The following is a 14,865-nucleotide window of genomic DNA, read 5'->3' on the forward strand; positions in this document are numbered from 1 at the left end:
TCTGTACTGACGAACTCGCTCCAGAACTCCCGGGAGCAGAGCAACAGGGGGAAAGGCGTACAGACGCAGCCTCGGCCACGTCTGTACCATAGCATCCAGCCCCAGGGGGGCTGGGTGAGTAAGGGAGAACCAGAGTGGACAGTGCGTCGTATGCTGAGACGCAAACAGATCCACTTCTGCCTGGCCATAAAACTCCCATATCTTCTCCACCACCTCGGGGTGGAATCTCCAGTCCCCTGGCCTCAGCTCCTGCCTCGACAGGACGTCTGCTCCAATATTCTGGCCCCCCTGAAATATACACTGCCCTCAGAGAGAGTACTTTCCCCAGGGACCATAGGAGGATCTGGTGTGCCAGCTTGCATAGCGGACGCGAACGCAGACCCCCCTGACGATTCAGATAAGAGACCACCGATGTGTTGTCTGTCCGGACGAGCACATGGTGACCCCTCAGGTCTGGGAGGAAATGTCTCAACGCATTGAAGACGGCCATCATTTCCAGGCAATTTATGTGCCAGGAGAGATGATGACTCCTCCACAGACCCTGAGCTGAGCGGCCTTCCATTACCGCTCCCCAGCCGGTGAGGGAAGCATCTGTCGAGATCGCAACTCGATGGCAAAGAGCTCCCAACACCGGACCCTGGGACAGGAACCAATGTTTCCTCCATATAACCAAGGCGCGGAGACACCGCCGCGTGATCTTGATCATACGAAGTGGGTTTCCCGCTAGAATCAGCCAGTCGTCTATATAATTCAGAATGCGTATGCCCTGCAGCCTGAGCGGGGCCAGAGCTGCATCCACGCACTTCGTGAATGTGCGGGGTGATAAAGCTAGACCGAATGGAAGAACCCGATACTGGTATTCTTTGCCCCCGAAAGAAAACCTCAGGAACTTCCTGTGCTGAGGGAGGATGGAGACATGGAAGTAAGCGTCCTTCAGATCTATCGTGACAAACCAGTCTTCGGATCTGATTTGAGTCACGATCTGTTTGAGTGTCAGCATCTTGAACTTGAGTTTCTGAACTGTACGATTCAAAAGACGAAGATCTAAAATGGGACGCAATCCCCCATCCTTTTTTGGAACGATGAAGTATCGGCTGTAAAAACCCGATTCTCTGTCGGGTGGATACACCTGCTCTATCGCTTCTTTTGCTAGAAGAGCTTTTACCTCTTGCTCCATCACCAGAGCCTGCTCGGGATGCACCAACGTGGGCAACACCCCGTTGTAGCGTGGAGGACGAGAACCAAACTGGATTCTGTATCCCTTCTCTACTATTTGCAGGACCCATTGAGAAATATTTGACAGTTTCTTCCACTCTGTCAGAAAATCTACTAAGGGAACCAGCCTCTCGAGGCTGGCCTCTGGTGTAATTGAGACACTCAGCCCGGGGGCCTGAAACATATCGGCAGGAACCACCCGAACTGAACGTTTTTGAACCCCCCTCAGGAGGTTCATGTCTGACGCAATGTCGCGTTGACATTGCACCAGACGATCGCTGGGAACCACTGCGCCCTGAGACCAAGGGTGCGGGGTTGGCAGAATGGCCCCCTGAGGACACCGAGGTGGAGCAGACACCGTATGCTGAGGTGTGACCCGCTCCAACCCGGGTGGGGCTGCCCTCATGGGTCTGACGCCATAGGCGTCAGGACCTTTTCTTTTGAGCCGAAGCCTTCTTAGCCTGAAGAACGGTCCTCAGATCCGGCTTCTGCTTCGAAGGCTTCGGCTGAGAGTGTTCTTTCTCTTTTTGCTGTGCTCTATATGAGGAGCTTGACGGCTGGGGCTGCTCACGCCCAGCAGCCCCAGGGGGTTGGACACGGCGAGGGAGAAATTTTTTAAAAGCTTCTGACTGTTTCTTGGCCTCCTGGAACCTCTCGACGACCGAATTAACAACGTCGCCGAAGAGACCAGAAGGCTCAATAGGTGCATCTAAAAGGAAAGCACGATCTTTATCCTTTATTTCTGCCAGATTCAGCCAAAGGTGCCTCTCAGTGGCTACAAGGGCTGCCATAGACCGCCCAATCGCTCTGGCGGTCTCCTTAGTAGCCCTGAGAGACAAATCTGTGGCCCGACGAAGTTGTCGAACCTCATCGGACCCCACCCCCTCACTCCTGTCCAAATCCCCCAGCAGATCAGCCTGATATGCCTGGAGCAATGCCATAGTGTGTAAGCACGCTCCAGCCTGACCTGCTGCCGTATATGCTTTGCCCACGAGTGTAGATGTTGTTTTTAACGGTTTCGTGGGCAAAGCTGAGGCCTTCAGAGACGATGCTGAACCAGGTGACAGATAGCTCGCGAGCGTCTGTTCAGCCTGGGGCATCGACTCATAACCATACTCTCTCAGTCCCTTAATCCCCGAATATACATGAACTTGGGGACTATATAAACGAGAAGAATATGGTTTATTCCAAGATCTGGACAGCTCACTGTGCAGATGAGGGAAAAAGGGAAGGCCTCGTGGTGGAGATGATTTATTAGATGTTAGGAAACGCTCATCTAATTTACTTTTAGGACGAGCGTCCCTCTTCTCGGCTGGCCAATCAATGTGTAATTTATCAACAGCACGAGTTATCACCTCCACCAGCTCCTCATATGCTGGGGAAGAAGATGGCGAGTCCCCTTCCCGAGTGATTGTGTCACTACCAACGCTCAGCACATCTACCTCCTCGGAGCTAGAGCACTGAAGCATTGGGCTCTCTCCCCGGGCGGAAGAAGCCGCAGCGCGGGCTTCCGACACCGGCTCGAGAGCACTGGATCCCCCAGGACAGGAAGGAGATAAGGCCCTCGGACCCGTCTCCAACCCTTCTGAGAGATCCTTTTGCGATCCCCAGGAATGCATTCTCCGTGCTGCCTCGGCAGCAGCGGGTCCTGCACCCTGAGGAACGCGAGGCTGATCACTTTCCTCAAAAAGTGATAGCCGGGAGCGGAGCATGCGAAGCGGAAGCTTCTCACAATGCTGGCAATCAGCCCCCTCGAAGGCTGATACCGCATGCTCCACTCCCAAACACATTACACAAAGCTCGTGTGTGTCCCCACCCGTTAAATAGCGTGGGCAGGGAGAAGCACAGAGTTTATATAATTGTTTCGCCATGATAGATATATGAACAGACAACAGTAAATATGACAGACAGAGTACACAGATCGCTTGCTGAGGCAACAGAAGCTAAAGCCGGTTTCACCGGATGCGCTCTTTATAGCTTCCTGGTCATGACGTCACCCGCCCGTGACGCTCATTTCATTCATTCCATTGGACTAGTTGACATAGATGCTTCAGACGCATCACGCTGGAGGCGTTCCCAAAGCGTTATCGACGCATCGCGAGTTCCCTTTCTCAGGGAACTACAGGAATTTTCACCAGATGACTTGAATGGCTATATGAATCATTCTAAAATGATTAGGGATAAAATGATTTTGTTCGGGTGAAATATTTTTTTTTATTCTGGTGAAAGAAATACATAAATGAAGAAAGCCAAAACATTTAATGTTATGGATATATATTTACTGAGTAATCCACTGTTTTGTAGAGGGGGGTGAAAACTACCATTTCACCTGAGATGAATTTACCAAAAGAAAAATTTGTTGAGAACCAGAATCTAAAAGGATATTAACTTAAGGGATCTTTAATACTTCTTAAGTTACAGGCATGCAAACAAGAGCTTTTTCCTATTTTAAAACTGTCACCGTTTACATATAATTCTACAAAGATTGCTGAAGTCAAAAGAATTTACTAATAGACAAATCTTTGTGTAAAAATAAAATAATGATGCTGCTTTCTAAAGTCATTTTACCTGTAATTTGACTCCAAATATCAGGTGTAAATGGTCAGTTTGACCCTCCTCTAGTGAAAGTGAAGTCAAGTGAAAGTGACACATCACGGTGCTTGAAATGCTTGACCTCTGCATTTAACCCATCCAAGTTAATGCACACACATTAGGAGCAGAGTAGTGAGTGGTTAACACACACACACACTGCAAATGTGGATACACACACCCAGAGCAGCGGGCAGTCTTGTGTGGCGCCCGGGGAGCGATTAGGGGTTAGGTGCTAGGTGCCTTGCTCAAGGTCATTTCCCACCGGTTCTGGAATCGAACCAGCAAACTACCAGTTAAACTCCCTAACCACTAGGCCACGACTGCCCCTACAAAATAGTGGATTACTCAGTCAATATTCATTACATTTAATATTTTGGTTTTCATCACTATTTAAATGTAAGGTACATAAGGTAAGGAAATAGTGAATGACGTGTTTTATTTTTAGATTATTATTCTGTACTTTAACATTTGATCCAATAGGAGATTGCTGTCATTGGTGAGGATGCATCCTCTGTTGAGGGTCATGTGAATGTCCTGCATATCCAGTACAGCAAGATGCGACCAGACACCTTGGTGGTCAAAGACAGAATGCAGCGAACTTTTGCATGGCGAAGAAGGGAGATAAGAGATGGGATGACTGTGGAGGATATACTTAAGAAATACCCTTTCTTAAAAACACCCTCAGTGGTCAGTGATATCACCGATTTTATATCATTTCTCAGCTTAAAATAAATGTTGAATGTTGGTGTAAAATGTATGCTAACAGTGCCGCTGCTAGCCATTTTGGTGCCCTAAGCATAATTCCTTTATGATGCCCCCCACCCCAGATGCCCCAAAAAAAAAAAAGTTTGTTTTTGCCAGTTTAAATTTTTGTTACCAAACATATAACTCAATACCAATAATAACACAATAGCAGCATCACAGTATAAAACTTAAGAACACTAAAAAGGGAAAGTAAAATCTTCACAGCTTTGCTGACTTTGTAAACATATGTAGAATAGCAACACACATTTGAAAGTGCAAACTTTTCTTCAGTAAACAGAATAGCAAAATAAAAAAATTCTCAAAATAATCCAGACATGTTTTTCCCAAATTCAATGTCACTTTGAATAAATTACATTTATTAGACAAAATATTCAAACAAAGAATCTTATACCGGAAACAAAATTATAAACATTTAAAACTGAAAGCATGGCAGCCAAGGAGTTCTCCCCCTTTATTCCTTATTTATCAACTATTTGATAAATCCAATATAATATAATATAAAAGCATAATAGAATGAGGTGCAATAATGCACACAATTCAACAGTAATGTTTGCTTTATTATCATTCATAATGACATTTTATATTTTTATATATATATATATATATATATATATATATATATATATATTTATATTTAACAGGAATTGTTAGCCTACCATAGCTAACGTTAACTGTTACTGAGAAAGAATTAACCACCGTCACGTCAAAATAAACCATAAACTACTGCTCAATATCTAAAGAAAGAAAGTAACAGCTAGCTGGCGTCAGTTATTTGTAAAATAGGTAATGTTTAACAGTAAAATCTCAATTTAGCTTGCACCGAAGTTATAAGTTATAATAATAACATAGTTTGCTAACATTACCGTCAGCAAGTTCGAGGCGCATTACGATTAGCAGCAGCACATGCAGCACATTTCCCGTATTTAAGAATGATTAAACATGGACTTACCTGCAAGTGATGCACGGGCATCATCTCGCAGTTTCTTTTTCTTTCTTTTCTCAGATCCTGACTCCTGCTGTCTTTTCGGGGCCATTTCCAAAAAAGTTGCCTACTGTCTGTCTGTCAAACTTCGTCAGGCGCCCGCGCGAACGCATCTTTCGCATTCGCAAAGGCGCCCGCTTGAACAACCGGCACGGACCATCCAACGGGGGGCGGTACTTTCTAGACTAGCGCAATTCAATTATCTTGTTCCCCCTTTTTTGTTACCTATATTTCTATAAGCTACTGAAATAATATCGGCATTATAATTTTTTTTTTGAAGGCTATTTTTGGTGCCCCCTCAGCACTTGGTGCCCTACGCACAGCGCGTGGTGGGAGCGGCGGCGCTGTATGCTAAAATGATCATTTACATTTATAACTCTTTTGTAAAAACATTGTTATTTTCTAAACCCTCAGGTGAACAAATATATGTGCATTCAAGCTTAGAAATATTGTACAATTATATTACTAAAGGGAAATGACTATGAAAGAGGCAACAGAATTTTTAAATGTCTGATTTCTTCTTTTTTCTTTTTTCATGTGAATGATTAACTTTCTCTTCCTGCCGCCAGTTTAAGCTTTTCCTCCATTTTGAATGAGTGACTCCAGACGGGAGTTTGTCACTTCAACACGTGACAGCAGTAAGTAGGCTCCTGATTGGTTAACGTGGCGCGAACAGACGCCAAAGTTCCGATTTTTCAAGTCGGGCGTCAGACGCGAATTCGAATTCACTCCAGTGGTGAATTAACTGGCGGTAAGCAGTCATCCAGAATTATACGACACTAGTTCGCAGGAACTTAAGAAGGCAGTAAGAACTCTTTATCTCCTTGTTAACTATTGATTTCTCAAACCTCACTTGTAACTAAAGAGGAACACAAAACATTGTCATCATACAGGTGACTCACTACTCCTACTGGAACAAAGAATTTAAGGTAATTATAATTTTTCTTTAAAAAAAAAAATACATTATTGAATGACATTATTTTAATAAGTCTTTTGTCTCCTATCAAGAATATCAACCAAGTATCTTTAAATATACACTATTTTAGCTAATTTAATGTAATAGCACAAATTAATAAATATTTCTTTATGATTTGTCACTTTTAACATTTCTTTACCAATATTTGACACCTCATTACAGTTATCTCATATATAATTTAAAGCACAGCAGAAATTGATACGGTTTCTGAATACACATAAATGAAAATAAAAAAATAGCTAAATTAAACCCTGATGTCACCGGTGCGAGCCGGGGCGGACTCGGATGACCAGCCACCCCGGACTTTAGACACCACCGCGGGGAGCCAACACCACAGGTCCGCAACAGAGGGACAACGCAGACAAGAGATAATTTCAAAAGAATAACAATCTTTATTGAACACAATTTATCAATGAGCACAAGCGTAATAGACTTCCGTGTCTTCTAGGTCTTCTTCAGCTACGGATAGGTACTGATCGTACGTCGCAGCTTCGCCCTGACGGCAACTTCGCCAATGATACGGCTTGCTTCAGGACTCGGACGATGAGTAGACAGGTAAGGGTTCTTCTCAATACTAAATACTCTCGTCAGTGCACAGTAGTGGGGCGTTAATTCAAAGCTTACTTCACCAGCAATGCTGCATTCTTCAGGACTCGGACGGTAAGTAGGAAGGTAAGGATTTTTCTCAATACAGGATACTTTCGTCAATGCACAGTAGTGAGACAGTGGTTTAAAAGCTTACTTCACCAACGATGCTGCAGACTTCCAGACTCAGACGGTAAGTAGAAAGGTAAGAATTCTTCTCAGTACAGGATACTGTCGTCGGTGCACAGTAGTGGGACAATAATTCAAAAGCTTACTCCACCAGCGATGCTGCATTCTTCAAGACTCGGACGGTGAGTAGACAGGTAAGGGTTCTTCTCAGTACAGGATACTGTCGTCGGTGCACAGTAGTGGGACAATAATTCAAAAGCTTACGTCACCAGCGATGCTGCATCCTTGAAGACTCGGACGGTGAGTAGACAGGTAAGGGTTCTTCTCAGTACAGAATGCTTTTGTCAATGCACAGTAGTGAGACAGAGATTTAAAAGCTTACTTCACCGGCGATGCTGCATTCTTCAAGACTCGGACGGTGAGTAGACAGGTAAGGGTTCTTCTCAGTACAGGATACTGTCGTCGGTGCACAGTAGTGGGACAATAATTCAAAAGCTTACGTCACCAGCGATGCTGCATCCTTCAAGACTCGGACGGTGAGTAGACAGGTAAGGGTTCTTCTCAGTACAGAATACTTTCTAGAGCTCACAAACAGAGAGAGTGGATTAAGAGGAGGTTTCAGTGAGGCATTGTAATACTCAGAGCTCAAACGGCCCGAGAGAGAATAATACAAGAAGATACTTCACCAGCACAGCTGTAACACTCTGGGATTCTAATCGAGAGCAGGTATCATAACTTTTCACAAACGTGTAAGCAGGGGTTGCAGCCGCTTCTCAGCAAAAGCACACCGCACTCGTGTTCACTTCAAATCCACAGCAATGAGTCAATGTGTATCAATAAGACAAAAGCACTGTAATTCACTCACACATTAAGGCTGATCCGAGGCCTCAATCCCTTCGTTACACTCTCGTGGGGAGATATTCAATACTCCGTTCCTCTTCAGCACACTCTGAAACGCATAACTTCCCCAGCAGTCAAATTTACATTCACTACGTCCTCTTCAAGCTTTTCAAATGTTCATAAGATGAAATCAGTTCACTTAACTCTTTCTCTCCCTTCACAGCGCAGATCCAATCGATAAATCAGTCCAGCAGATTCCCACGGACGAACCCTGATCCAGCAGGCTTCAATGGGCGACTTTCACTCCAACGAGACTTCAACAGGAGACCTTCACATCCAAACAACTTCCCCGAACAAGCGTGTGCCCAGAACTACTCCACAGAACCCAACTGCGCAAACCTCTCTCCCCGAACCTCCCTTTATTTCTCTGAGCGGCCCTTTTTATCCTTAGCTTGTGAAACAGGAAGCCTATGCGACCGCCGCTTCTCTCTCTCCCGCACCTGCCATGCATTAACGCTAATCAGGCCGGGCAATATTCCTGCCACACCCGGGGTGCTTCTCATTTCTTATTTGTGCATCCTCGTTTCCTTTCCTCGCTTCCTTTCCTCGCGTCTCAGCTCCGCCCCCTGTAGGATGCGAGGGAAGGCTGCAAGGAAAAGATGCGAGGACGGAGGAATCGAATGTAACTTTTTTTTATACATTGGAATACTTGATCACTCAAGCGTCACTTCACAGCGTCATCAGCAGCGCTCAAAGGATCTGCCCTTATGTTGTTCAAGTTTGTTTATTTAAGAAATTCATAATAAATAATAATAAAGCAAGATACCCTGTTGAAATATGTGAGATGTGTGGTTTATTTAAACTGCAAAGGTAAAGTATAAATTAAAATGATTGTGACCGATGTGAAGGGGGAGGAGAATTTAGATGTGCGTCACGTTTAAGTCGATAAAACTCTTCCGCATAGGATACACCTGTGTATCCTCGCTCATGACTCCTCAGGAAGCCTCCTCACTCCTCGATCCTCGACTCCTCGTGGTGCAATTAGAGAATTGAGATGTCCTTCAAGATGGCTGAGCTCGATCGGTTTCCGGGTCATAGGATGGAGGACGGAGGAGAGAGGAGACGAGGAGGGATATTGAGAAGCACCCCCGGAACCGGAGTGGGATGTGTCGCACACAAATCATTCCCTCTGGAAACTCGTGACTCATCAAAGGGTTCCGCTCGCTGAGCGTTTTTGTCACCCGTGACACTGACCCTGATCAGGACCCCGAGCTGGTTTTGCAAAGTATTGTGGGTTTATCTGTCTCTCCTTAGCTTTGTTACTCAGTAGTTTTAAGCTGTTTAAGTAAATTGACCCCAGTTATCAATGTTGTCTAATTTATGAAATGTGGTTTTATGTCCACTGACAGGGCAGAGGGCAAAAGTAAAGAAAAGGTTTTAAAAAGGTCTCCACACAAAAGGTCAGTATAAAACACTATAACCATCAAATGCTATGTCTGTTTGATCATTTTAATTGTAATATACATCCTAATAAAGTTATTTGGCCCTTTAGTTAAACCATTACCTGCCTTTTATGTAACAATGCTTCTAGGCCTTTCTGTTGAATTCAGTTGTTAAAAACGAGCATAGATTTCTTCAACCTTCAAGAATAAAATAATGCTTAAGGTACTTATATCATTTTTGCAGTTTAAAACATGGCAAATCAAGACCGTGCTGTTTTGGAAGCAGTAAAGGCATCAGGCGAGTCCACCCTGGACAAGGCTACAGCAAGAGCGAAAGAAAAAATTGACCATTTGTTAAATGTCTCACTTAACATCGCTGTGACTGGAAGGACAGGATCTGGGAAATCCTCCTTTGTAAATGTAATTCTAGGCCTAAGTGAAAATGATAATGGAGCAGCACCTACTGGTGTCACAGAAACTACAACAGAGCCCAACATGTATGTGCATCCTACAATGCCAAATGTGAAAATCTGGGACCTGCCTGGAATAGGAAGTCCAAATTTCAAAGCAAATAAATACCTTAAAGATGTCAAATTTAAAACTTATGATTTTTTCATTATCCTTAACTCAGAGAGGTTCACAGAGAATGACATCATGCTGGCTAAAGCAATAAGAAAACAGAAGAAATTGTTTTACTTTGTTCGTTCCAAGATTGACATCGACATCTCTTCAGAGCAAAGGAAAGCTACATTTAATGAACAGGACGTTCTTTACACAATAAGAAAGTACTGTCAGGACAACTTGAATGAATTTGGATGCCCCAAAGTTTTCTTGATATCATCTTTTGATTTGGAGAAATATGATCTTGGAATCCTTCAAAACACACTCTTTGAGGATCTTCCGGTTCATAAACGAGCTGCTCTTCTTCAAGCTTGGCCTGTGTGCTCTTCTACATGTCTTGAGAAGAAGATCAAGATATTTAAAGGGCTGATCTGGGCTGCATCTCTTGCCTCTGCTGGTATAGCAGTGGTCCCTGTGCCTGGCACAACAGTAGCAGGTGATGCAGCCATTGCATTGCTTTTCCTTTCAAGGTGCTATTATGCATTTGGTTTGGATGACAGATCACTGAAAAGGCTTTCAGAAAAAGTGAAAATGCCCTTGCTGGAATATCGGTCCAAATCAAAGTTTTCTAATGCCATAAAAAAGAAAGCAGTGACCACAATTCATGTCTGTGCTGCAGTTGTAACACTTTCTACCGCTGCAGATTTGTTGAGTCTCCTTCCAGGTGTGGGCAGTGCTTGTGCTGTAGTATTGTCCTTTGCTTCTACTCAGTACCTCTTGAGAGAAGGATTAAATGAACTGGCAAATACTGCTCGAGAGATCAGAAAAGTAGCTGGGCTGGACACGATCTAATAACTCCTAGCTGGCCTGAATACGTGTTATCTTAACAATGTATGTGTTAATTTAGTTTATTTCTTATAGAGCATGTATGCATTTTCTGCCTTTGTCATGGACTAAATCATTTATGTTGAATTGAGATTACAACTGTCTGAATAGAACAGATGCTAATATGCATGTAAACAGTATAAAGGAACAAATTACCACTATAATTATTTGATAACACATTTTTCTATTGTTGTTGATTTTATCTTTTTAGTTGTTGATTTTAATGAAATCAGGATTTTTTTCAATCAAACATATATGTCTCATACATAAATTATATATAAACTATAATCATGTATATGTCTCGTACATAAACAATAATCATGTATATGTTTCATACATAATAAAACAAAAAACCTAATAAAATGTATTCATGTATATGTCTCATACATAAACTATTATCATGTATATGTCTCATACATAAACTATTATCATGTATATGTCTCATACATAAACTATTATCATGTATATGTCTCATACATAAACTATAAACATGTATATGTTTCATACATAATAAAACAAAAAAAAAAACGAATAAAATTTATATAAACACATTTTTAGTCATAAATATTTGTATATGCATATTTTAATATTTATAATTATTTAGATTATATACAGTATACCTATAAACACTCACGTTAATCTTGAGTACCTGTGTAGTATTGCATCCTTCATATCTACGAAGAGTCTTTGGTTTTATCAGATTTATAAAAGACAGATATGCTGTACCGATTCTTTCCCAAAACAGCTCCTGAGCTCCTGGAGCCGTGCCGTGGGCGGAGCTAAAGAGTCACACACAATACATCATCTCATTATCCCTGGATAACCTTTGATTCACAATACCTTTCTGTTGTTTACATTATATACACTTGCCCGCCAACTGCCAACAAAACACAGACATTTAATGTTACTTACCGCTTGCATGGCCGGGATATTTTATTGCTGGTACTGCTCCATCTTTCAGTTTCAATCGATCTGCAAATCCAGCATTGAACTGGGCCTTGATTATAAAACATTCCTCACCGAAATGCCGGGAACAAACAAACACACTTGCAAAACTCCGTTACTCAGGAAAAACTAACTGCATCCACTGGTTATCTTTCCCTCATGACCAAAAACACACTTCTTTGATGACAATAATTTCGTGGTCTAAAAACAAAATGACAGCACTGCCGACGGCTTCCGGTGTGATGAAGAGATGAGTCCCAGCTTAGGACCCAAGCAATCCGATTGGTCCAAAGCACGTTTTATGAGTAATCGCTTAAGTGCCTGGTTACAAATCAGATATCACTTTATTATATAAGTCGTTTGAACTATGTTATAACGACCATTAATGTCTTTTAACTTCTATGTTTCATATACTAGTATATAATCAATTATTTATATTTAAAGTCATAGTTGCTAGGCGACAAAAACAGACCTTCCCATTGAAGAACTCCCGGGACACAGCTAGCAACAATTTGTTAATGTGACAATACATGTTGTTAGTTTCATTTTCCAAATAACCAGTGGGTGAATGTAACAACATACATGGATTAAAGTATAAAATTGAAGTACTTTAGATTGTTCACTTCATCTCAGAGGCAAATATTGTACTTTTTATTAAAACTGACTTTTTACACATAGATATTAGATTTTGATATTAGATATTGTTTAAAAAAAATATGAACAGCATATTATAGAAACACTAAAAATATGTCTTCTAGATCAGGGATAGGCAATGTCGGTCCTGGAGGGCTGCAGAGTTTAGCTCATAGAACGGTTTTCCATGTTCAAATATTTTATGGTTTGATTTTTGAGGATGTGAGTTCATTTTATTTATTCTTTCCTCTTTCTGAGAACATCCCAGTGACTGACAGCCCACGCCTGAGTCAGCTCTGCAAAGCTGTTGGTAGACAGTGGAAATATGCACTGATCCCAGATGATGTCCCACCGGCAGAGGCCTTACCAGGGTCTCATGGACCTGGACCCGGACCCACCAGCACCTCCTGCTCAGCTCAATAAAAGTCTACTGAAAAATGTTTTTTTCTAATCTGTTTTATGTATAAAAAAAATTCTGATCTTAACCGTAACTTATCTTGTAAATAGTTGTAAAAAGTACTGTAAGTAAAAATGTGAAGAACAATTTATTTTGTATAATTTACTAATTAATTTACATAAATAAATGAACAGAAAAACTTCATTACATTTAAAAGTTAAAACTTGAATTACAAAAATAAACAATGCACAGACATTATTTTTTGTTTCATTTACAAATTATAATTTACATAAAAGTAATGTATACAATTGTTTCATTTACAAATTTTAATTCAAATAGCCAAAAGTTTATTTAGAAGAGAAAAAAATCTGTTCATTCTCTCCCTGCTCTGTCTCTCTCTTAAACTTCATGTCCTCTCTAAATATATTGATCAGCTCATCTGTCACGGTCACCAGTTAAATCATCCAGCTCTTCACTACATTTCCCAGCATCCTCCTTGGCCCACACCTGCACCTCCTTCACAATCACCGGCACCTGTCAGCGATCACCCTCGTTATCTTCACCATTTAAGCATCACACAGTCTCCAAAGAAGAAATTCCTCAGTTAATTTATAAATCTAATTCTTCCACATGTTTACTAGATCCTATACCAACTCATTTGTTAAAGGCCTGTTTTCTAGTGATGGTGGAATGAAGCACTGGGGCTTTCCCCTAGCCTGGTTAAAACCAGACCATTCTCAGTAGTAACTGAGTTATGGTCTGGTAGGGATGGGCAAATGAAGCCTCATGAATCACTGAGGCTTTCCCCTGACTGTTCCGGGAAAAGATTCAAAGCTTCGAGAGTGTCGAGAACAGCGCCATCTAGTGCTTATTTAAAATAAAGCAGCCAGAAGCCTGTGTAAGAAGCTCTGGCAGATGAAGCAACCACAACACACTCCATAGTTTCAATGTTATGTGTACAAATAAAAGCCTTACATGTTTGTGTTTGATTTGTTCATTAAATAAATTCATTTTCCCATTAAAGTGTGACAAAATATAATATAAGCTTATATGATTCAATAAGATTTAATGGCCTACTCTCTTTCTCTCTCTCTCTCTCTCCACACACAGACACACACACACAAACACACACACAATGAATAAGGACATTGTCTGATAGGATCATCTGTTATTAATTGTGCTTATGACACTTGTTACTGATAGTGCTTATGTAACTGTAGGAATGACAGAAAGGTGATAAAGTTTTTAATTATTTTTATTAAGAAATAAAAGTTGTTTCACAGTGTTGGGGCTGAGTCTATTTCTCCTCTTAGACGGTACTTCCCCAGCCTTAGAGAACACTCTTTCACATGGTACAGAGGAGGCCGGGGTACAAAGAAACTGTAATGTATATAGATGGGGGTAGACATGTTTCTGCATTCTCCAGTATTCAAGTGGATCTTCAGCTCTTTGAATGTTTGTCTCTGAAAGGTATTTATACACTTCTACGATCGCATCAGAAGTGGCGTTTGAGCTTTGCTTGTGTTGGTCCACAGCACTGTCCAACAGAAGCCAAAGGTTTCCACCTTAGAAGTGTGAGGAGAAATCTTTATATATAACACACATCAACGGTCAACAATTATAAAATACAATAATACAAAATAAAATAATAATAAATACTTGAGCTTGGTGTGGGCTGTTGGGTTGATGATGGCGCTTCTGTCGACTGAGTGCTTGATGATGTGGATGGTCTTTCATCTTCGGCCCTGATGACATCACCACATTCTGCTTTTAGCCGTTTGAAAGCCTCTGTCATTTTAGTTTGGTGAAGGAAACCCAACTTTTTAAACCTTGGGTCCAGCAGAGTTGCCATGGTCATTATGCTGAGCGACTCCATATTCCAGATATGTTCCCTCAGACGCCTGATGAGGTTTTCAGT

At 41.8% G+C, this 14,865-nt stretch overlaps 1 protein-coding gene across 2 annotated transcripts; it reads left to right on the forward strand.

Annotated features, from left to right (window-relative positions):
- The first annotated feature begins 6,346 nt into the window (after positions 1 to 6,346).
- LOC309496016 (interferon-inducible GTPase 5-like) lies at positions 6,347 to 11,509 on the forward strand. Of its 2 annotated transcripts, none has more exons than XM_082165936.1 (3): positions 6,347 to 6,483; positions 9,494 to 9,544; positions 9,771 to 11,509. In XM_082165936.1, the coding sequence occupies exon 3, from the start codon at positions 9,779 to 9,781 to the stop codon at positions 10,937 to 10,939; it is 1,161 nt and encodes a 386-aa protein (XP_082022062.1). In that variant the 5' UTR covers positions 6,347 to 6,483; positions 9,494 to 9,544; positions 9,771 to 9,778; the 3' UTR covers positions 10,940 to 11,509. The 2 variants fall into 2 exon arrangements, with proteins under 2 accessions (XP_082022062.1, XP_082022063.1); XM_082165937.1 differs by having other exon boundaries at positions 6,354 to 6,483; positions 9,499 to 9,544.
- Positions 11,510 to 14,865: the final 3,356 nt, after the last annotated feature.

The sequence above is a fragment of the Leuciscus leuciscus genome, assembly GCF_965113295.1.
Source record: "Leuciscus leuciscus genome assembly, chromosome: 4".
NCBI classification, from domain to species: domain Eukaryota; kingdom Metazoa; phylum Chordata; class Actinopteri; order Cypriniformes; family Leuciscidae; genus Leuciscus; species Leuciscus leuciscus.